Genomic DNA, 25,224 nt, shown 5'->3' with positions numbered 1-25,224 from the left:
TTCCTTACAGTTCTAGAGGAGCCTTGTTTGAACCTTTCCAATCCACAGAGGATGAGAATCTAGCTTCCTTCCTCCTGTGTTCCTGTGAATTCCAGGGAGACTCTGACTTCTGCTTTGGCTTCTGTATCTCCTGTGCTGCCTCACTTCCAATGAACACAGTCTCTGTCTCCACCACAAAGTACTTTTGTCCAGCCCAAGCATTTATGGTCTTAGTCATCTGAGCAAGTTGGTGCCACACAATGCCTTGTTTCCCACTATCTAGATGACAGTAGCCTCAATCCCCAGCCCCTGCCCCATAGCAAGGCAAACCCATTCCCTCAATTTTTGCACAGCAGCTTCAAGGTCACCTTTTGAAGCTCTTGATGGCTCTGCTTAGATCCCAAGTAGACTGTCCAAATATTTCTTCAAACAAATCCAGGGTGCCATATTTCTACAGTGTGACCCTGCCTCCTGATCACAGACAGGACATACGTTCCAATCAAGTTTACTCCCCCCAAGAATGCGGCACTGGGACTCCTAAACTCAAGTGAGTTGCTCTCGGGTATTTGAGTTGGTCAGGGGTGCAAGGCCAGGTCTGGGGAAGCCAAAATTTTGCCAATGCTGGTGAAAGCAGAGAAAGCCAGTGTGCAGAGAAGGAGAGCATGCGGCCTCCCTGCGAAGCGGGGAGAAGGCAGCTCCCAGCCCCGGTGGAGACCGGGAGAGGAAGAGATGCTGGCTCGTTGCTAACACCTGTCCTGATATGTTCTCAAGAGCTCCAGCTGTAAACTTTCTCTTTCTTGCCATTGGGTTCCTGGAATGCTACACTCTGCCCCATTTCCTCCTTTAAGTTCGTCTGAATGGGTTTATGCTTCTTGTACCCCCCAAAATCTTTTGTCTTTTTCTCCCCTCAGGAAAAAAAAGAAGAGGGAGGTCTGAGAGCAATGAAAAGTAAGACTTAAGTCCTTCTTCAGTGAGAGAGATGACATCCAGCTTGCCTTCCCAGATGGTCCTAATGTCAGGACCTTTTGGCTGAGAAGCTCAGCCTCTAAGAAGATAGCTCAGCCACACTCCTGATGCTCCCTGAAGAGGGACACACACAGAAGACCTAGCTGTGATGAGGCTGAGGTCCTGTGAGCAGTCACCTGGCCCTTAAGCACTCAGTTCTGAGCACATGCAGGCATTTTGTTCTTCACAGCATCCACCACACCAGCTTTAAGAGCTCATCCTCTGTTGTCCCCTTCTCCTCCTGCCTTCAATCTTTCCCAGCATCAGCGTCTTTTCCAATAAGTCAGGGGAAGGACAGAGGCCCTTAAAGTTGCACCAGAAAAAAAAAAAGCTAATGGGTGGCCCACATGCTACCAGGCTTCATCTTGAGCCTGTGGCCAACCATACAAATTGGTTTCCCTGGTGAGTCCACAGAGGGCCTCACCTTTATTTTCTGCATGTGCTCCAGGCAGTCAATAGCAGTCAACTGAGGTGAATCCAAGAAACATCAATACGATTTGTTTTCCCTGGTCTATTGTGAAAAGCGTTAAACTGGGGATTTGAAGACCAGCCAGATCTAGAGTACTATCTGACTGGTTGTGCAGTCTCTCCTGAGCATCTTTCTCCCATCTGTAAAAGGAAAGGCTCAGGTCAAAGTGTCTCCCTGCTGCTGCTGCGTCGCTTCAGTCGTGGCCGACTCTGTGCGACCCCACAGACGGCAGCCCACCAGGCTCCCCTGTCCCTGGGATTCTCCAGGCAAGAACACTGGAGTGGGCGGCCATTTCCTTCTCCAGTGCATGAAAGTGAAAAGTGAAAGTGAAGTCGCTCAGTCATGTCTGACTCTTAGCGACCCCATGGACTGCAGCCCACCAGGCTCCACTGTCCATGGGATTTTCCAGGCAAGAGTACTGGAGTGGGGTACCATTGCCTTCTCCAAAAGTGTCTCCCAGATCCCTTCAAATAAAAAGTTCCCAGGATTCTAATGGTGGGAAAAGAAATTTTAGATAATAAGAGTTGATGGGAGTTGAAAAAAAAAAAAAAAACTAAGCAGAGTAAAACAATGCCCAAAGTAGAAGAGATTGCAAAACAAGTATCAATACATGAGTGAAGGAATTGAAAAAAAAAAGAACCTAGAGGGGTGGGATGTGGTGGGATGTGGGAGGGAGGTTTAGAGGTAGGGAACATATGTATACTTATGGCTGATTCATGTTGATGCATGGCAGAAACCAACACAACATTGTAAAGCAATTATCCTCCAATTAAAAAGAAATAAATTAAAAAAGAAAACAGTCAGAGTTGCTGGTAGGGAATAAAGAACTTAAACTCTGTGGCAGTCATGGAAGCTGCTCCAAGGTTTTTAAGGAAGCAGAAGGAAGAGCTTCCAAGCAACACATTAGACAGCAGGTCCGAGGCAACTGGGCATGAGGAGGAAAGGATGTCTTGGGGCAGGGTGGGGGGGGTGTCAGTGGGGAGGGAGAGTGGGATTAAAACAAACTGACAAACCCATTATAGTACAAAGAAGAGAATGAGACTGATTTCTGCAAAGCCTGAGATTTCAATGGAGAAGTCAGGAGAGAAACAATAGTTTCATTTCTACAATTGTCTTTCAGTTCTTATATGGGAAACGGCTTAACAAAAATGTCAAGTCTTACTTTTATGTCCTCAGAGCCCAATTGTCTCTGTTCTGCACTGTGACAATTGCCTTCAGAGTGGCTTCTCTCCTTAGCCCATCCTCTGTACCAAAGTCAAAGAAATGATTCTCAAGCGTACCATAATACTACACTCTCCCACCTAAAACCCCTTCATTCCCTCCTCTTCACCTTCTGCCATGGTGCTTAGCACCTTCTGAATAAGCAAATCACCCTGCTCCCTTCTGAGAAGCTACGAGAGCCTTCCAACACACAGCCTCCTCCCCAGGGACCATCTTTTAAGCTCCAGTTCAATCCCATGAAAATCTACCTCTGTGTTTATAGGTACTCGGTCTGAGGAAGTAAGCCTGACCACAAGCAGCAGGGCAAAAGCCCATGAAGCTGTGTTCTAGAGAGGTCCACTCACTATATTAGAGCACATCTTTGGGAAAATCTGAAAATGAGAAGGAGAGAAGAGTAGACAGAAGTGGAAATACATACAGGAGAGAAAGTTACAGGTAGAAGTCATGAGGCAGAGGCAGAAGGATCTACGTGGAAGCAGACACAGCAGAGAGAGGGTTGGGGGTGTGGCCCTGGATTAGGGAGCAGTGGGTACTCCCGATGGCTCAGTGATAAAGAATGCACCTGCAATGCAGTAGCCTCAGGAGATGTAGGTTCAATCACTGGGTTGGGAAGATCCCCTGGAGAAGGACATGGCAACAGACTCCAGTATTCTTGCCTGGAGAATCCCATGGGCAGAAGAGCCCGAAGGGCTATAGTCCAAAGGGTTGAAAAGAGTCAGACACGACTGAAGCAACTCATCATGCATGTACACATGGGCACTCGTATCCAAGGAAACACTTATGAGGGTTGCTCTTGAGACCCCAGTATGACAATCAGAACAAAGTTCTTATTCTCTGCATGGCTGCACCGTTCAGTAGCTGAAAGGATGTCTTGTCTCTCTTACTTCCTAATGGGTCCTTAAAATAATCTCCCATTAGCTGAAGTAATGTGAGTAAATCTCTTTCCCTTACAAACTGAAAAAAAAAAAACAAAGAAAAATAAATGTACTAAAGACAGCCTAACCAACAGGACAGACACCATGTTTAATGCCATCTCCTGCTTTAAGTCAGACTCTGAAAGTGTTGTATTTGAGTAAATTATCTGGGCAAGGCAAGCAGGTTATCAGATGTCACTTGGCTGAGGACACAAAGCCAGGGTGTATTTAAACACGATCAGAGCTTTGGAATAGAATCTGGATCACTGATGTTGTACAGTAATGATTTGTCAAAAACACAGAAGAGAAAGAGGGGGGCTATGTGGTCTATACGGGTAGGTAGCTGAGTAGTAGAGACTGACACGAGATCAAGAGGAAAAGATCAAGAATGCTATTCACCTTCAAATCTCTGCTTAGAGACTGAATCTATTTGTAAGGAAAGCCCTGGTCAGGTTGTCTCTGCCTAGGGGAGCTCTTAGTGGCTTAGAAGCTAGATAAACAATGGTAGGTGTTTGCTTTTCAAGGCAGGTGTAAGGAGGGCTACGAGGGAGGTTAACAAGAAGACACTGCTCATGGTGGAGGACAGAGGGAACGCTCGCTCAGGGCCCATGGGGGCAAGGAACGTGGGGTATGCGAGAGAGAAGAAAGGGCCAAGCTCTGTCTGAGCTGACCCACAATTGCCCTGTGAATTATTCCCTTTTAAGTAATTTTGCTAAGTGGCCACCTGAGGGCACTGTATCCTCTGCACCCAGGAATCATTTATTTTCTCCTCATGAAGGAAATTTTCCTCAATTTGCTGAAGGATAAACTTAAGTAATGCCTTAAGGAAGGGGGCCCATGGACCCAAGGAACATTGGGGCTTGGGGAGGAGGCAAAGATGACCCTTCTCTCCATCTTTGTTCTTGAACTAGATTAACGAATGAGCAAGACTGACCTCAATTCAAATCCCTGGGTAATCAACTACAAGGAGTAAGTAAAATAACCTCATTTAAATCTATTCTTTTAATGTAAAAATTAAGTTTGAATAATAAGTAGTGCCCTAAACAGTATTTTATAATGTCAGAGACTGTGTAAAATAGAAAAATAAAAAAACATAAATAATAAAAAATCCATTTAGTGTTTAGTAGGGAGTCAATATATAGGAGCTCCTTCCCATGTACATACACAGGCAAGCAAACAGATGTGTCAAATACAGGAACAAAGGAAGGGACAGTAGGAGGAGTTAAGCCAACCCTTTCTCTAAAGGAGGCAGGACTCAGAAGTTCCACAATGCAAGTAGGTACAGCTGTGTTAGGCAATCACTGCACAGAGCAAGGGAGAAGGCAATGGCACCCCACTCCAGTACTCTTGCCTGGAAAAGCCCATGGACGGAGGAGCCTGGTAGGCTACAGTCCATGGGGTCGCGAAGAGTCGGACACGACTGAGCGACTTCACTTTCACTTTTCCCTTTCATGCACTGGAGAAGGAAATGGCAACCCACTCCAGTATTCTTGCCTGGAGAATCCCAGGGACGGCGGAGCCTGGTGGGCTGCCGTCTTTGGGGTCGCACAGAGTCGGACACGACTGAAGCGACTTAGCAGCAGCAGCAGCAGCACAGAGCAAGTTTCTGCTGCTCTTTCCATAGCAAGAGGTTATACATAAAAGCCAGAGAGAATGGGACACAAACAGCTGGGAAATAAAGATGAAAGCAAAACTGTGTCAGCGGGGAGAGACACGCAACCCCCTGAGGACGTGGTAGTGTCATAAAAGACAATTTGAACAGTCACAAGAGGGAATTCTCAGAGATCATTAGACTCTCGCCCATCTCCGACCATCTTCTTCCCAGTCAACCTGGGGAATGGGATAATCAGCCTGCACGTTTCCACACTAAACCACTGTCTATATAATGAAACAGAGCCACAAACAGAAGCATGTGTTATTCTGAAGACTAACCGCGGAATTCTGGTTGGGCAAAAAAACAAAGTCGGCTTCCCAGCGCCAGCGGAGACTAGAGACCCTTACCCCGCCCACCAGCCTCCCAAACGGCAGGTTTTACAGCCTTATGCTGCCATCTAGTGTCTTTTTCTGGTATGGTTACATAAGAAATAAAAATATTTCCAAGGCTCCTGAAGCGACCAAAGACCACTTTGGCTGAGAACTAGGAAAACAAAAGTAAAATCCTAACATGAAAGCAAAAGCAGGCTTCGCACTAAAATTCAAAAATGAGTTAAATTTGGCCTCGGCATAGATGCTGTATTCGTTCAGGGCTTTGAACTACAGCATCTGGATTAGTGAGTGTAGGAGACCTGCATTGGATCCCTCGGTCTGGAAGATCCCCTAGAGAATGCAACGGATACTCACTCAGTATTCTTGCCTGAAGAAGTTCATGGACAGAGGAGCCTGGTGGGCCCTAGTCCATGGGGTTGCAAAGAGTCAGACAGGTCTGAGCAACTAACACTTTCACTTTAAAAGTGCAGACACCCGGCCTTTCCTGTACATCATTCTCAAAAGATCACTGCTTCAGTCTGTCTGAGAAGGGTGCAGAAATATGAGCCCCATGAACCTCACCACATAACTGATGTTTTTAATCAGGGAGACCTCACTCTGAGAGGAACTAAAGATTGTGGCAATGACAGTACACAGAGTGTAGACTAAACCTGATCGTTTTCTTTTAATTCTATAAGGGCAAAAAAAGTACAAAATAAAATCATTATCTAAAGTCAGTCACCTTTCATTGTTCTTGCATTTAGAGTGGCTGAATCCTACATGTCTAGCGTGTGAAGGAAACAGTGCTGTTAAAAAGGAATGAAATTGGGTCATTTGTACTGATGTGGATGTACCTAGAGTCTGTAATTCAGAGTGAAATAAGTCAGAAAAAGAAAAACAAATGTAGTATATTAACAACTATGTGTGGAATCTAGGAAAATAGTACAGATGAACCTATTTGCAGGGCAGGAATAGAGATGCGGATATAGAGAACCGATGTGTGGATGGAGGGGGAGTGAATTGGGAGATTGGGATTGACGAACGTGCACAGCCATGTGTAAAATAGATGGATGGTGGGAACCCGTGGTATAGCAGAGAGCTCAGCTTGGTGTTCTGTTTTGACCCAGAGGAATGGCATGCGGGTGGAGAGAGGGAGGTCAAAGAGGGAGGGGATATATGTATACATATAGCGGATTCACTTCGTTGTACAGCACAAACACAACATCGTAGAGGAACTAGACCCACCCCCCACCCCCCAAAAAAATCAGAGTAAAGAGTGCCTGTGGATGTTCTCCTTTCTCATTGAGCCCTCCTAATTCCAGGGGCCATCCAGGTGGGAAGGAGAAACAATGCCTTGTTGCTCATCCTTCAGGGTATCTCTGAGAACTTCCCTCCTCTAATACTCTATTTGGTGATCCCTGATGACTTTCAGAGTCCTGATGTGGCTCCAGGGAATCCTGTTCTCTGTCTTGTAAATGTTCGCTTAGTGTCAGCCTTCTTGGAACAGAAAACTCTTTGTGACAGGAACCCTACCGCCCTTTTCTCTGCCATGCTCTCCATGTAGAGCTCAAAATAAACACTTAGTTAATACCCCTCATCTGACCAGGGCCCCAGGCTTCACACACCAAACAGCTGTGCTTGCAGAAGCTGGGAGATGCCCACCCCAGGACCACAGGTTCTCCTCAGGTTCCCTCTTGCTGGGGACACACAAGGCAAGGGGGCTTCTTGGGGTTATTGTTGCCATTGGATCACACATCCAACTGCAAGTCCACAGCTTTGCCTTTCAATGTTTAAGTTTTAATTTTAGAAACTTGCTTTCACTTTCTGGCATGCTCTGGTAAATCTAAACACAAAGGAATTTCACAAGGTAAAGGGGGGGATGATCATTAGTATAGATTCTTTGTCCACCTGAGAAATTTACCTCAAATGCAAATTGTGTTATTTTTTTTAAATACAAAGGCATTCAGTCAGAAGTCAAAAGTTAGCATCTTCATATTATATAAAATATTATTTGCAATTCATATTTTTCATTTTTATTACAGATAAAGCCTTTCTTATATTCAGAATCACAAAACACTCCATGCTTTAATAAAAATCAGCTTTGAGGGTTTCTTAGGTTTGTAAAAGTCCCTTCCACCACTAGAAAGAATCCCATACGATGTCATCCAATTACCCTCACTGATTTTTTTGAGGAACAATAGGCAAATATTTACTTCTCAGGAGACAGCGTCCTACTTGTCCTATAAAATACCCACTGCCTGGCACTGCTTCTCTGTTAGTAGTTCTGTGCATGTCACAGACTTCAACCATGAACTGCTTCTTTTCCAGCCATTTTAGCCTCCCATCTGGTGTTCACAGATTCTAGGGAAGCTCATTTATGCTTACCGAGGTCTCTTCCTACACAAACAGAACCCCATTTTTTTTTTTCACTTTGGTGTCTGACACGGCCAGCACACTGATTGTCACAATCTCTCGCTTTTCCTTGACAATTGCCACCTGAGCCTGCTGTGCAAACCTGAGGCCTCTACGAGATAGGGACGGAAAATGCCCTCTCTTCACTTCAGTCAGAGAGAAGAAACAGGGTTAGCCTGTAAAACAGTATTTCCTTTGAGCTGCATTTTTCGTTTTGAGCTAAGCTATTAGATTCATGGGCATAAACAGGCTCTTTTTGAAGTTAACAAGAGGCTGACTCTGAGAGAAGGGTTACAGCCATCACCACATACTTTATGTGTTAGACAAATAAAGTACTGGGATTGTAAATATATTCTGCAATTACAGAAAGTGAAATCCTTTTCTTTCTTCTTTGACCCTGCTTAGAAAGAATATTTTTTCTCTAGAAAGAAAGATTTTCTCTTTCCAATTCCCGACTCCCCTATGTATGTCTTTCAAATCAAAGGGAAAGATCTTATCAATATAAATGAACAGCTCTTGCCAGGCAAACATGTGACCACTATGATTCCCACAGGGCTTTGGAATATATTAGGACAGAACAGAAGGAGCCATGCAGGGGGCGTGTGTCAGAACTGAGGTTACGTTTTGGTCTGCTAAAGCAGTTGTTTTAACCCTGGGCAAGTCATTCAAAGCTCAAATTTCCTGCAATCATATTAAAGTGCTAATAACCTCTTGTCCAGTGCTTGCTGTCATGGTAAATGAGATAGAATCCATGGATATGCTCTGAGTGAATCACAAAGTCCCAATCAAACAGAAACTTCTGTTATTTTCTCCTGTTACTGACAAGTTTTCTAAGCATTTTGTCTTGCTCACTTGAACAATCAAGTATCAATAAGGAAGGGAAAAAGTCTGTTAAGACTTTCTTAGCAGCTGGTGAAAGAATATTTGCATTGGTGTATGTGGGTTGGGCAGATTCACCATCGGAGACTCAGGGTACAAGCCAGCCTCAGACCCCTGCTGGTCAGAGGCTCCGTATGTATCTAGGAAATCTCCCCAAGAAAAGAAAACTAATAAGCTCTAGAAGAAACTCATTAGGTATCTAGTTAACTTGACTCCAGATTGATTAATAGCTGTTGGGACTACAAGGTGTTGCAAACACCTACTTTTCTTTATAATAACATGACTAAGAATACATTTTTCTCACTCTTTAAATTTTAATCATGCATGCATTCTTAGGTGTTGTATTTTTTGAGCTGCTATTAAAAATACATGTGTTTCTGCCATATAGAAAGGAGGAACAGACACTTGTGTGCTGTATTATTAACTACATGCTAGAAATGAAATTCTGGTCAGTCTTTGCAGAAGGCACACACACACACACACAAACACACACACACACATATGCCCCAAAGCCAAGGACACGCCACATGTACACAGCCACGTGTGTTCCTGCCTGCTGCTCTGACTTCGCGCACTTACTCTTAAGGTCCAAGTTCCTGGCTCCTGCCGTGATTTGCGTTGTGATTTTCGTGTCGATCTTTACAGTGTGGAGATTGCTGGTGTCCCTTGATATCATCACATTGTGCCACTGATTGTCATTAAGAGGTTTATTTGAGCTCCCTTTGATGAGGTTAGCACCATTTCCCAAATCAAACACGTAATGTAAGTACCTGGGAAAAAAGGGAAGGTGAGAAAGTGTCATCACTGTTTGAATTTTTTGATGGCGTCAAACTACATATTACAAATATGAGATCTCTTTTTCAGGTGGTTGCATCTTTGCTAGAAATCATGAGAGTGAGTTGTACAGAAACGTGTAGGAAACAGTACTCTGTTTCAGGAAGGAGGGTTCTTTATTGTCTTCAATACAGGAGATAGTGAACATACTGCTAAACTTGCGGTCCACACTCCCCTTCATCACTGTGGAAAGTAAATATCTATCACTACACACTCTCTGCTCTCACCGCTTTCTCCATCCTCTGCCAACCACACTGAACTGGCAATCTTCAGCATCTTTCACCTGGATTCATGGATCTTCCTAATTTCCCTGAACCTGTGCACGACCTTCCCTGACTCTCCCGAGCCTTTACACAAGACCATCTTAGGAAACTTCCTGGTGGTTTTCTGCTAAATTCCTGTGTTCACTTGTATCCCCCCTGGTCATGTGCATCCGTGCACCTTGCAGTTGGTAGAATGTGAAGTGTGCGTGAGAGTATATATATGGACTTCCCTGGTGGCTCAGTGGTAAAGAACCTGTCTACCAATATAGGAGACTTGGATTTGATCCTTGGGTCAGGAAGATCCACTGAAGTGAAAGTCTCAGGAAAATGTCATAAAAATCTTTCTAAATTCTTCAAGAAACTCTGACATAGAATTAAGCTTTAGTTAAATGGGATACTGTGGACTTGAAGCAGTCTGACTGCATGCATTAGCTATTTAACTTAGCACAAATTAGCCGACAAATGTGTAGAAATTCTTTTGTAGAATTACCATGTGCATAATAAAGAATGCACATGTGAAGAGTAAGATTTATGTAATGCCTACAGTATATTAAAACTTGACATTATTTGTACTTTATATATGGAAATTTAGGTATAAAGAACTGCACTGAATCCCTCTTAACTTTATAAGATACCTAAGAAGGGATTTAAACAAATGCTTTATTTGCAAACACCTTCCTTCTTCTGCTTAATGTATAGTTATGAAAATGAGGTTCATTTTCCCAAAGCTCTGATTATTCATCATTGAGCAGACCTATACTTACCCTTTAACTAACTCAACCACAATAAAGTCGTTGCCATCCCCACTGTTATACAGAATTAGTCCATCTAGGGATGTTGTCTTGAACTGGAAAAAAAGATGCATAGACGTGTAGGCTTGCAATGTAGCTAAGGCAACATAGCTTGATTTGGTCTTAAAGGTGACAGGGTCTGCTATGATGTTCCTGAAGCCAAACCTGGCGTTGAGCTCACAATAATCTATGTCACCATTTTTACACAAGTCAATGTATGCCATTCCATTAAATGTCAGGCTCTGCAGGTGTCCAATGAAGTTGGAGGGAACAGAAGACAGATACCGGCGTTCCGTGATGATGCCAGTCTCTATATTATGGAACTCCAGCCTTGTGTGATCCCCTGCCATTTGACCTAAAAGGGAAGATGGTCTATTACTATTTTCTGCATCTGTAGAACACTTTCAACTTTAGACTTCCGTAACAATATCACATTTTAAAATGCAAGGATCTACATACCTCCTTGATATTCAGTTACATATGTTAAAAAACAAACAAAGAAATGACCTTACAGGGTGAGACTGAATCAGATAATATTAATAAAACTTTCTTAGCTCAAGTTTTAATCTCTGCCCCAAATTTTAGTCTTAACAAAACTGATCCTCATTAACTAAAGTTGTAGAATTTTTTACAGGGAGAAGAAAGGAGTGAAGAAAAGACAGGAGAATTGGTAGGAAGGAAGAAGAGAAAGGAAAAGGAAGGAAGGAAGAGGGAGAGGGAGGGAGGGCAGGAGAGAGGGAGAAGGATTAAGGGCGATGATTGCCCGGCATCATCTCAACGGAAAGTGATACATCCCAGCTCCATGGTGATGTGACGTTTGTCTTTATAGAGAATGTACTTCAAGAAAAACAAACAAACAAAAAGCAACAGAAATATCGAAGACCTGCTGGCTGTTTTTCCAATATGAACCATGAAAATGTGCTTGAAATTAAATATGTACTTTGCATCTTCTCTTTTCAGTGCTGAATAATTTCCAGTCTTTCCTAGATCTAGTCTCCTTGTCAAGCAGACTTTCTGTTGATCTCTTCTGGACCACTGCTATTTTCCTTGCACTTAGGTTTTGGATATCAAAAATGAGCACAACATACTGATTCAAGGCATGTCCAGTTTTTAAAATACCAGTAAAATTAGTCCACATTACCCCAAGGTATGATCTTAAACACCATAATGTGAAGCTTGGTTATCAAGTTATTTAGTGATTCACTCTTCAACTCCATCCCTGTTCATCCCACCATCTTTCTGTACCAACCCCATAAAAAGCTTACCTAGTCCTGTCTTTACCTCCAGAGTGATAACTATTCCTACCATCAAGGTTGAAATCAACATTAACAAAGATGTGAACTTGTTTTCTAAAGCACAGCATAAATTACTTTTATCATCACTAGTAACTTGTCCCCAGCATCTTGTTCTTGTCTAATTAAACTGTCATTCAGTTTCTTTAGAAACTCAAAAATGTCATTTAAATTGCAATCAAGTTCTTCCAGGTGTTAGCTTCACTACTCAATTTGGCATAATTGGAAAATTTATTAAGCTTACGCTATCCCATCATCCCTGATATTAATGAAAATATGAATTAGAGCCGATCCCAGTCTCAGACCTGAGAAAAGGCACTGAACTTTCTTCCCACGTGTAATGAAGACTGAACATCCCCTGTCCTGGGCCTCCTTCAGCCACTTTGACAGATTTCCATTTCTTTCATCAACACAATAAAATACTAGGTGAGACTTGAAAAGAAATCTCTGTAATTAAATTATAAAAGGCACACTTTTTGTTGTGCAATAAAAATTGCTGGCATACTCAATTGATTTTGATACTAATAAACTCATTGGTATTAAAAACTCTCCCCCGAGTGGTATTTAGCTCTTCTTAATTCCTGCACCTCTTCGCTAGTCCTTGATCCTGACAACAGTTCCTGTCATCCCTTAATATGCTGTGGGTTTTTTTTTTCCAGTTATTAGTTTGTTCTGATTCCTTCTCTGCAAATGTTTTTTTTTTTTAAGACAAAAATTACCACTATAAATAGCTCTCTCTCCTCTCTGCTCCCCACGATGCCTCTTTCTTGTCTATCCCATGCAAAAACGCAACAGGAAAGAGCAAAATCTGACTGTTGGATCTGTTTCTTTTACTTCAACCTTTGCACTTTGTTGCTTTTGTAACTATAATCACTAAAAGGATGCTGTCTATTTATAGCCGTAAGCATACATAATGTCCTGCTTGGGGGGACCCTGCCCCTCCACCTGAAGATTAAAGTGCCTTTGCTTGGATCACAGGGAGATATTCTCACTCTGCCCACTTGTGAATGGCTGCAGAAAAGAGGATAATTAACACATCCCCTCCCCAAAGCTGGCCAAGCCAGGAGCTATTTTGCAAGGATTTTGACCTTTTTACTTTACTTAGGTACCTCCTCACCCTCTCTGTTCTGTGAAAGAAACTAGGAAACTGGCATTCAGACCCGACAAGACTCTAGGACACTAGTCTGCCATCGTCTCTGATGTCTGGCTTTCTGAATAAAGTTGCTATTCCTTGTCTCAGCACCTTGTCTCCCAATTATTGGCCTATCATGTGGCGAGCAGATCAAGCTACAAATCGATAACAACAATACTATTAAATCCTTAGAAATTCTGGTTTATCCTGTAACCTCATTCTTAAAATTAATTTATTTATTTTAATTGGAGGCTAATTACTTTACAACATTGTAGTGGTTTTGCCATACAGTGACATGAATCAGCCATGGGTGTACATGTGTCCCCCATCCTGAACCCCCCCCCCCCGCAATCCCTCCCCATCCCATCCCTCAGGGTCATCCCAGTGCACCAGCTCTGAGCACCCTGTCTCATGCATCGAACCTGGACTGGCAATCTATTTATTTCACATATAGTAATATACATGTTTCAATGCTATTCTCTCAAATCATCCCACCCTCGCCTTCTCCCACAGAGTCCAAAAGTCTGTTCTTTATCTCTGTGTCTCTTTTGCTGTCTCGCATATAGGGTCATCGTTACCATTTTTCTAAATTCCATATATATGTGTTAATATACTGTATTGGTGTTTTTCTTTCTGATTTATTTCACTCTGTATAATAGGCTCCAGTTTCTGCCACCTCATTAGAACTGATTCAAATGCATTTTTTTTAATAGCTGAGTAATATTCCATTGTGTATATGTACTACAGATTTCTTATCCATTCTTCTGCTTATGGACATCTAGGTTGCTTCCATGTCCTGGCTATTGGTAAACAGTGCTGCAATGAACATTGGGGTACACATGTCTCTTTCAATTCTGGTTTCCTCGGTGTGTATGCCCAGCAGTGGGATTGCTGGGTTGTATGATAGTTCTATTTCCAGTTTTTTAAGGAATCGCCACACTCTTCTCCATAGTGGCTGTACTAGTTTGTATCCCCTCCAACAGTGTAAGAGGGTTCCCTTTTCTCCACACCCTCTCCAGCATTTATTGCTTGTGGTCTTTGGGATAGCAGCCATTCTGACCGGCGTGAGATGGTACCTCGTTGTGGTTTTGATTTGCATTTCTCTGATAATGAGTGATGTTGAACATCTTTTCATGTGTTTGTTAGCCATCTCTATGTCTTCTTTGGAGAAATGTCTGTTTAGTTCTTTGGCCCATTTTTTGATCGGGCATTTATTTTTCTGGAATTGAGCTGCAGGAGCTGCTTGTATATCTTTGAGATTAATTCTTTGTCAGTTGCTTCGTTTGCTATTATTTTCTCCCATTCTGAAGGCTGTCTTTTTACCTTGCTTATAGTTTCCTTCGTTGTGCAAAAGCTTTTGAGTTTAATTAGGTCCCATTTGTTTATTTTTGCTTTTATTTCCAATACTCTGGGGGGGGGGGTCATAGAGGATCCTGCTGTGATTTACGCTATGACACCATTTTTATCCCCTTCTTCAGTTCTTTTATTCAGTGACCTTGATACTATTCTGTGTGGCACTACCTCTTTGGTATCAAATAAAAATTAGCCTTTAATCATTTTCAAATACAAATCTCTAGTGGTGCCAGAACATTGAATTAATAAGCTATATAGAATGAAGGATCTGCAAAGGTCAAAAAAATGACTTGGGCTTTTACATTGCCTTATACTGATTATTTTATCTTTTTCATTATATTAAAATCTGAGTCTTAACCTGGTGGACCCACTCAGATCCTGAAACTATCAAGTTTCTTCTTAAAAGCTACATGAATGAGCCAACTGATAGTAAGGGAATATCCAAAAAAATATTTCTAATACTTGAAATTATATATTACTCTAAATTGTCCAGATATTGGCAGCTCTGAAAGAGGAAAGCACATTGTTCAGCAGAACTGAGAAAGAAGTTCAGTGATAAAAATGACACGTAATGTCTGTTTTCTTTTCTCAAAGGAGTAGAATATGTATGCAGACTATAAATAATAAAAAAGTAGTAAAACAGTATTGGAGCAACCATGGCCCAGTTACAAGAAAAATCATTATGGCCCATGTTCAAGAGCCTATTCTTTCTTTAATAAGCATATATAAATCACCTTGACAGTAATGGCAGATATGCTTGCTCATGAAGGAGAATTAGCACCTAAAAGCCATTATCCACTGACTAAGAAAACATAAATGGCTGCCTTTTAAAAATCCTTTATTTTTCAGAATTGATTCTAATGTTTAATCCTCAGTCAGCAATGTAGCCACCTCTACTGCTGTATACATATATTAACCAAGAAAACAAAGGACACTGAAGAAGAAATATTGTTAAGACTCCACTCATTAAAGAACGCAGCATCTTTACTAGACATTGAGTGGGAAGGAGAATTTGGAATTAGCAAAATGCTTCTGATCAAAGTGTCTAGGGCATCCAGGTTTATGATAATCTCCATTAAGAGACAAACTTCTGGCTTGTGTGTTTGTATACAAACCTCAATTTCTAAATCAAATCTTTTTACCAAAACAGATAGCAAGACCTACTATTTTATGTTGGGTCCTACTCTGAGTTGGGTTACATTTCTGCCGCAGAACAAAATGATCCACACACCCCCCACCCCCAGCCTTAGATCGACTCATTGATTCACTAAAAGGTATTGAAAATTACTGAGAGTGGGCTATATGCATGGATCAGGTGCTATATCAGGCAAGTAAGAAATAATGTTGAGAGAAGCAGACTTGGCTCCTGTTTACACAAAATTCATGGTCTATTGGGGGAAGGCAGACAAAACCAGGTAAGAAAATAATTAACTATATAATGATAAAACTGAGAAAAAATGCTAGGTATTTGATACACAGCAAATTGTGCTGGTAAATATGGGACGGGGTAAGTGCTTGAGTGGATATTTAAGTTAAAATTGAAGGACTAAAAAAGGAAAAGCCACATTAAAAACTGTAAGATAGGAATGGAAAGGTGGATTCCAGAAAAGAGAAACAGATCAACAGAGGCAGTTGGGAAAGAAAGAGCCAGAGAGTGTGGCTGGAAAGGCATAAGTAAGTGAGGTTAGTGCTCAGATGAGATCGGAAGAGTAAGAGGTCAGATATCACAGTGCCTCCTGACGATATTAGGAGCTACTGAAGGGTTTTAGGCAGACATAAGCTATGAAACTGTGTGTGTGTATGTGTATTTAATCTTTCTGATGTGGATATAATAGATTGGAGACAATTTGAAGTAGACTGTTTATGTTAGAAATGGAAAACCATGGACAAAATTAAACAATTTTGCCAATATAATTTCAGGATTTACTAATAATGTATAGAATGCTGGAGAAGAGGGATATGATAATGATGACTTCTTCCAGGCTTGGGTAACTGGATATATGGTGAATAGTGTTCAAAGAAGGACACACACACTAACATATACACACATACAAAACATGCAATTCCAGATTTTTTTTTGACAGACTAGGTGATAAATTGAAACCCCAAAACTCCCTACACTGGGATAGCAAATAGTGTATAGGATACTTTCTCATCTGAGTCCTGGGGAATCTCTCTCTTCCGGGGTTTCTTTGCTGGCAACTGCTTATCCTCATGAGCCTCAGTGCAGTCAGACATTCCCAAGAATGGCCTGAGTATGTACTGTATTGTTTTCAACTTGACTTAACAGTATATAAAACTTCAATTTAAAGAAGTAATCAAAATATAGGACTTTGCATGAAGAGTCTCCAGTGATTTCTTTTATTTATTCATTTTCTTGCCCAGTGATTTCTGAACTTGCTGTAAAATTTAGTAAGAAATCCCCATTGCTTAACTGATGCATGGCTAGTTTCATGTGGCCATTAGAATGTTTGAAAAAAATTCCATTCCAAACTGAAGCCTCAATGGCAAAGTTCCACTGAATCTTTGGAAACCTTTCTATGCCATATAACTCAAGGCTGAGTTTTTATTGTTATGAATTGTTGACTTTCATGATATCTTTGGAAAAACATAATTTCCCAAATATGAATCACCCAGATGAAAACTCATCAAGGTAAATTACTGTAAAAAACAAAAAACAAAATATTGTCTTGAGCTCTGAGCAGCAAGATGCTGAGAGCTGAGGAAAGGAAAGTGCTGGAGTGGGGTACTAGGGGGAGAATGCATAATTTGGGTAAATTATCAACGCTCATTTGACTTATATGCCCATTCATCTTTTAACTCTGAGAAAGAACAAGTTGGTTTCCACAACTGAAAAAATGTTCAACTCCTACAGAACAAAAAGAAGATAGACAATAATTTCTGCTCTAAGGCTTTGGCAGTTTTGAGAAAGAATAAATAGCAGTCTAATTTACTGAAATGCTAGTCTATACTTTGTTCTTCCTTCAGTTCTAAGAAACTAGCCTAGTCCCTTTTTAGCACTTTGCCTCAAAGGCTTTTCCTTGGCAAAAAATGGAAGACAACTTTCTGGAAAACAATGCCTTTTCCAATCTTTTGTGAAGGCATAGATTGCAAGGTGTTCAACAAAGGAAAAAGACATAATTTTATTAATACCTGCTTGGGGGAAAAAAAAAATCTGTGAAACTAATGCGTCTGCTGTCCAAAGTTGGAAATCTCAAAAGGGAGCTTTTTTTTTTCTTTCAGATCATGAGTGAAAGTTACCAATGGCCTATGAATTCCTAATGAAGTCGTAGTTGCCAGAATTTCCCAAAATTAATCAACCAAGGAGACACAGGTTACTTTACCATGAAGAAACAGGCCATACCCAGGAGAAGAGTGGAAATATGTAACATTAGCTTAGAAATCATGTCCCAATAGTGTCAATTCTGAGTACTCCTTTCAACTCATCATTTATTTGTTCCTATTTCTATAAGCAAACTACACCCATATAAGTATCTATTCACTCTGCTTCCTAACATTATGTTCACTAGTGGTATACACATGGCAGTAAACAAAGAAATGATGTATTGACTGGAAGTTGAAGAAGTCAACTCACTAATGTAGAATATAATTATTCCTTTAGGAGTTTGGTAGGAATTTATGCAACTGAAAAGATATATCTTAAATATTAATGAAAATTAGCTGGCAATTCATTTAGGGAACATTTCTGGAGTTTTCTGTTATGATATCATTTTCATCCTCTACTCATCACTTCCTAATTCAAAATAGCTGCACTGATTTAAAAAGCAGGCTAATATTCTACACACAAGTGTAATTAAATACATAAGAATGGGAGGGAATAAACATAACTGAAATCAATAAGATTAATTGTATTTCAATTAATAATATAACTACACTCAAGGGAAAGAAAGGAAGGAAAAGGAAAGGAAGAAAGAAGAAACAAACTAATCAAAGTTATTTATAAACAGTATTTGACTAAATACATTAAATCTTAAGCAGTAAGAAATAAAAAGAATCACAAATTAATCCTGAATTGCTTTTAGTCAAGTTATTACTTGTGGGATGGACAATGTAAAGCAATTCTGCAACTATCATAGATGTGTTACTGGATTGAGCAAATGGGGAAATGACATCACTGGGAACCAAGGCTCCAAATTGGAAGAAGAGATATGAAAACATGAAATGGGGGAAGAGACAATGCTGTAGATATCGCCGTACTAGTGTGAACTCATGTTTTCTAAAATATGTGTATGTGTGTATTTGTGTGAACATGTAGTTTATATGTGTGTATGTGTGTGTGTGTATGTATATATATATATATTTATGTGGAGAGGCATATTAAAGCAAATACACACACATACACACACACACACACACACACACACACACACACACATATATATACACACACACACACTTATGGGCTTCCTTAGTAGCTCAGTGGTAGAGAATTCGCCTGCCAATGCAAGAGATGAGGATTGGATCCCTGGGTCAGGAAGATCCCCTGGAGAAGGAAATGGCAACCTAGTTCAGTATTCTTGCCTGGGAATTCCATGGACAGAGGAGCCTGGTGGGCTACAGTCCATGGGATCACAAAAGAGTTGGGAATGACTTAGCAACTAAACTTAGCAACTATATATATTCAGGTATATGTATTTATACTTGAGTGTATTTACCATCTTAGCCTCCTGAAAAGGTTGCAAAGCAGTGCTGAGCATACCAATACCAACCACCTACACTTAATTCTCCACTAAATAGAAAGTAAATGTCTCAGTCCAGGGCTGGGGCATGGTAGTAAAAGTTGTGCCAGAAATATTCTGTTTTGCCAAAAAGTGAGAAAAAAAAAAAAATCTGAGGTGAATGCATGTTACAAGATCACAGGGACTCACACTGGCTCAAATGGACATTTTAAGCACCAAAATAATTAAGTAATTATAACTATTTGAAAATACAGAAACTTGTGGGTCCATATCAATAAGGAAGGAAGGAAAGGAAGACAGGAGGGAAGGAGAGAAGGAGGAAGATGGGGAGAGAAGGAAGAAAAGGAAAGAAAAGAAAAAGAAAGAAGGGCTAGCTCTTGTATACAGTAGAAGGCTAAGTATTGACTCTGAACGTGGACAGAGTAACGGGGTTTGAAAATAATCATTTACAACTACTGTGTTAAAGACTGGACCAGGCAAAATCTTCAGTAGATGATAATCTGGGGCAAATATTTGAGGAAGATATTAAGATATTTTCATTGTCTTAATACGTCTCTCCACAGACAGCTTATTAGTTGTAAGCGAGTAAAACATACTCATCATACAATGCAGAAACTGGGCAACATACTGACCAAGTGTTAAAATCATGAGTCAAGAATATGGATATCGTTTGTCTCCAGACAGGATACTGTAAGAAGATCACACCATCAACAATGTGGTATTTCATCCAAGAATGTAAAACTTGAATTCAATCATCATGAAACATCAGATAAGCCCAAAGAATGACTTTACATGGATAAAAGATTGGAGGAGTATATATCTTTTTAATTTGTTAATGTAATCAAAGACAAAGAAAGTCTATGGCAATGTTTTCAATTAAAGGAGACTAAAGAGACACAAACACTAAATGCAGTGTCTGGCCCTAGACTGTATGCTCTGCTAGAGGTGAAAATGCTACAAAAGACAACACTGGGTTAACTGACAAAAGGGAAATATGGATGAGGGGACAGATGAAATGTATTGCATCAATGCCAAATCTACTGAAGTTAGTAGCTCTTTGTTCGGTAAAGGGATATTCATATCTTTAGAAAATGTCCACTGAAGTATAATATTTAGAGTGAAGGGCTATTAAGTATGTAACTTAATCTCACTTGGTTAAGAAAAAAAAAAAAGAGTGAAAATGTCAAAGCAAATGGGATAACATGCTCACAACAGTAAAAGTATATCACTGTCATTTTACTTTTGAAATTTTTTATAAATTTGAAACTATTTCTAAACAAAACTTTTTAAGAATGTGTTGCCCCAGTCTTTTGTTTCTATACCTTCTTCAGCCACTGTAGTTTAGGACTTTACTGCTTTACATTCTGAACCATTTAGCACGTTGCACAGAATTCATGTTGCTCAAAACATATTCTCTTAACTTATTTTCCAGCTTAAATGCAGTGACTTCCCAACTGCCTGAAAACCCATGAAATATGAACTCCTTCATTTGAAGCACTGACCTATTGGCATCAAAGGCCATTCTAGCCCTGTCAGCTGTCCTGTGGTTACATGAAATGAACAAACCTTCTCTGCTGCCTGAACACTAGTCTGTCTAGCCTCATACAAGCCATTCTATCCTTCCCCACATAATCTTATCTGTATTATCCTTTCTTTACAGCCTTCAAATATTATTGATTGCTTTAGCTATTCCTGAAATCTTGAAGCTCTTTTGAACCTCAAGGACATGAGTTGTTTACTCAACCTTTTAGTACATCATATACTATCCCAGATGATAAGTTACTGTGTGATTTTGATATGTGTTTATATATATATATGTGTGTGTGTGTGTGTGTATATACTATCCTCATAAAATCATGCTATATCTGAGAAAGCACTCAACATAGTCATATATATATATTAGCATATTAGTAAATATAAATAAATGAACCATGAGTCAAAAGCAAACAAATTTTTTAAAGTTAACAAATAAACACAATTGAAAAAAAACAAAAAAACAAACCGCAGGCTCTCTCTCAGTTCTGGTAACAATGGCATTTCAAAGTAAAAATTCTACCTCCCTTCCCTAAACTCACACAGTTTCTTTAGAGACGTCTCATGTTTGGCAATTTTGAATAAGGGCTTATGCTAATAAGTCCCTGGTTGATTTTCTTCCTGGGAGAATAAAACGCCATAACATAGCAGTGGTTTTTAAATGCCAATCCATGGGCCAGCTGCCTTAGAGTTCTTTGGAGAGATTTTAAGAAATAGTAATAATGGGCTCCTCTCACACTTTCTGTGGTGTCTGGCCAGGAAATGATCCTTTTAAAGCTCTTCAGATGATTCTGAAACAAAGTAAGTTTGCTCCCACATGAAGACAAAAGTTTTGGAAAGCCATAAAGGGCTAAGGAAATACAAGACAGTAAGAGATCTATGGGTTGGTAGTTTGCTTCGTTTGAACTGCGGAATGATTCTCTTAAAAGTTAAAATCCCATACACATTATTTCTTCATTGATATAATCACCTGATCTCTGAGAATGGAAACCCCCTTGAGACTGAATGTAGAACAGACACTTCTGTGCTGCACAAGGACCATCTTGTATCTTTCACTAAAATAATTAACAGGGAGATGTTCTCTAAAAAAAGGCGAGCTAATATCCCAGTGGGTCATATGCTTGAAGTTATTTTCAGCAGAGAGAATAAAGGTAAGCCAATTCCTGTTTCATTTGGTTTCCCTCTGTCTCTGGGGTGAGCCTTTATATTCCTCACCTCATTCAGAAATCCACAAATCAGGGATTGAATTTGACGTTCTTAACATTAGAGCTTAACCAACAGAGCTAAATGGCCAAAAATGATCTATCATAGCTTAAAATAAAAAGCTGTTCACCTGACAGAATGCCAGCGTATCTATCAATGTATCCAGAAGCTAAAAAGTATAAGTTGATGCTGTTCATCACCTAAATATATAACAAAGAAACTGAACAGGAATTGGCCTCCAAACAATAACTTCAATATTTTATGAAGCCCTGAGATATTTATCAAGGCATAAAATTAAAATATATTATAACTTCTTGAATTATTAAGTGGAAAGGAACATGACAAAAAATTGTTGCTCATTTGAGAGAAAAGAAAACAACATGCAGCTTATTAAATTTAATTGTCGCTGGAAGAATTTGAATAAGAAATGAACTGTCTATTAGCTTCAAGCTGTTCATTTGGTTTTCAAGGTCACCTGCAAGAAATAGGAAAGTCAAAAGCTTCAACAAAGGCAAAGGTGATCGGGCTTTACCTGTCATGGCCTGCTGGTCATCCACCGTTAACTTTAAACTTTTTCCTCGACGAACCACACGTACTGTGTGCCATTCATTATCATTGAGGTTATAGCCAGCAAAAAGGGTCTCGGGACCTTTGCCTGTAGAATATGCCAAACAGTCATTATGGACACTCAGAATCAGTCAAGCAAATGAACCTCACAGAGAGTGACAGAAAGATACCAAGAAAGGGGGGAAGCGAGGGAGAGGAGGGAGAGAGAAGAGAGAAAGAAATGAAAGAAAGAGAAGAGAAAAAGACAGAGAGAGGAGAGACTGGCTGGATCAATTCTCAAGCCCATTAGAGTCACAGCAAGCAAGGAAAATTACCAGTTAACAGATATTCAGGTGTAACAGTTTAAGAAGAATCTTTAACATTATGCATCAATCAAAGACAAACAAATGCACCTGTTGTCATAAATAGGCACACTCAACACAGCAATGCTCCCAACTTTGCACAAACTTTTCCCTCTCTCAGAAATTTTCTTGTTTTGCACTATCTCTTTTTTCCTTTATTATTTTTTTTTTTTTTTGGCTAATGAAGTAGATAGCCTCATAAGACATCTGACCTTGGGGAGAGATCTGACCCTAGGCCATTAGCTAATAATTTTCAATGAATGGCACCTGGTTGATTAGGCCCTGGCAAGAAGGTTGCTCTGGGTATTAGACTGTGTGATGACTGCTCTTTGCACTTATATCATGTACCTTCAATAGTCACCAGGTTCTTCAATTTCTGGAATGTTGTGTCTGACAACTAAGTCGAGTGAAGGCCCAGAGAGTGGGTATAGGTAGAAGTACTGACTCTTAGGAAGTGAAGAAAGTCAAGAAAAACACTGCCCATAAAGGGCCAAGTGTTGAGTGGGAGGGGAAAAAATGATTAAGAAATGGTACAGGGAAGTGATTTCCAGCTAAGGACCAAAGGAAAAAGAGCCAGAAGTATAAGCAACTGGAAAAGTAATTTGCAAGTGAACCTATGTAAACCTGTGCAAGTTGAATTTAAGTTGGTTTAGGATAGAGAGACTATAGCAGAAAGTATCTGTTGACATTACTGAAATGACAAATTAGACAAATGTCTCTCTTCCACATAAAAACAAAGGAACTTTTATTAGAACTGAAAATGTTTTATTAACAATAAGCCTTGCTAATAATCTGATATTTTGATTCATTTAAAAAAATCATGATGTTTTTAATGATACATTTTTTGCTGATGGATTCCCCCCCACTTTTTTTTTTAATGTACTGACATTTCTTGGTAAACTAAAATGACTAAAGACATGACATTGAGTTACATGACTTGCAATTGATTCAGGATCAGGGTGGGGTTCACAATTTCTTCCACCGAATTCTACCAGACAATCTAGCCAATATCCAAGGATCACAGGATTTTGTATGAAAATTTCAAGAAGAAGGAGAGAGAAAAGAAGAAAGAAAAATAAATTAGAGAACCAAGTACTAGAAGAAACCTCAGCAGTCTGTCCAACAAGAGATCACTGCTTTAATACTGCAGACTACTATCCTGATTTCTCTCTTAGGATGTTATTGATGAAACAAGTTCTGTCTTCCTTGTTTGAGGTTTCTTTGAGGCTTAAAATGAGCCAGTGATATAAGTTAAATTTTGCAGGATGAATTGCCTCCTGTCTTGGGTTTCCCTGGTGGTTCAGATGGTAAAGAATTCACCTGTAATGCAGGAGACTGGGGTTCGATTGCTCTGTTGGGAAGATCCCCTGGAGAAGGGAATGGCTACCCACTCCAGCATTCTGGTGTGGAGAATTCCATGGACAGAGGAGCCTGATGGGCTATAGTCCATGGGGTTGCAAAGAGTTGGACACAACTGAGCGACTAACACTTTCAATTTAAACAGAACCACCATTAAGATTAGTAATCATCTCTTTTTGTTTCTTTAGAGAAGTTAAATTGCATCTGGACACATGAATAAAAACTAGTCTAGATAGACCAGTTTGGAGAGATTGATCACTAAATAACTAGAGGAAGCCTGTTGAACAACTGCAGTTCAACAACTGCAAAAATGCTTTGAGACCAAATGTTGAAAGTGAGTTCCAGGATCAAAGGAACTCTTTCTAGTTTCAACAGTGAAGTGTTTAATAACTCTGCAGAATCTTAGCATCCTACTGGCAGCAAGGGCCATTCTGAGTTTTGATCTTTGAAAAGAGAATATATCATTTTTAAAGCTATTTTTATAGGGTGGATCTTTTTTTCTTAGAAATGTGTGCTTTTGAAGCAGTCTCACTCCCATTCTCTTAATTTAAGTGTTTTGTCAAGAAAAAGAAGCATAAGGGTGATATCATCATTATACCCCATTCTGGGCTTGATCTTGCAGTGAAATCATAAAGCTTTATCCATGAAACAATAATTTCCATAACAACAGGCACAAAATCCAATTAAAAATAACCCTTTGGTTCATGAAATCTCTGTGGACCATCTTCAAGCTTCTTCCCTGCATTATTAAAAATGTGAAGAGATTGATTTTGGAAGAGGCTTTTTTTTTAATGCACTTAATATTCTCAGTTTAAAACAATGTATCTATGTGACATGAGGTGTCATGGAAAGTGAACTGGACAGGGAAATAAGGATTGTGGTTGCTGGTCCTTAATTTGCTACTGAGAAGAAAGTTGGGACCTGGTAAATATTTGTTATGTACCAGGCACTTTATTAACTTATTTCATCTTTACATTATTATAATTTTGCTGACGTGAAACTGAAGGCCTAG

General features: G+C 40.0%; 1 protein-coding gene across 23 annotated transcripts in view; it reads right to left on the bottom strand.

Moving 5' to 3' along the window:
• Positions 1–25,224, bottom strand: part of NRXN1 (neurexin 1) — a 1,199,463-nt gene that overhangs the window by 616,808 nt on the left and 557,431 nt on the right. For 21 of the 23 annotated variants that reach the window (XM_081593719.1, XM_081593720.1, XM_081593708.1 and 18 more), the window contains 3 exons: positions 22,478–22,600; positions 10,706–11,087; positions 9,424–9,614 (listed from right to left, as the gene is read on the bottom strand). In XM_081593719.1, coding sequence (XP_081449845.1) covers positions 9,424–9,614; positions 10,706–11,087; positions 22,478–22,600 — 696 coding nt within the window. Of the gene's footprint in view, positions 1–9,423; positions 9,615–10,705; positions 11,088–22,477; positions 22,601–25,224 lie in introns of those variants that run through there. The other 2 variants (XR_014083047.1, XR_014083048.1) reach the window with 1 other exon arrangement.

The sequence above is a fragment of the Giraffa tippelskirchi genome, chromosome 4 (genome assembly GCF_054371585.1).
Source record: "Giraffa tippelskirchi isolate mGirTip1 chromosome 4, T2T-mGirTip1v1.2.pri, whole genome shotgun sequence".
Lineage (NCBI taxonomy): Eukaryota > Metazoa > Chordata > Mammalia > Artiodactyla > Giraffidae > Giraffa > Giraffa tippelskirchi.
This window is presented reverse-complemented; position numbering and strand designations above follow the sequence as displayed.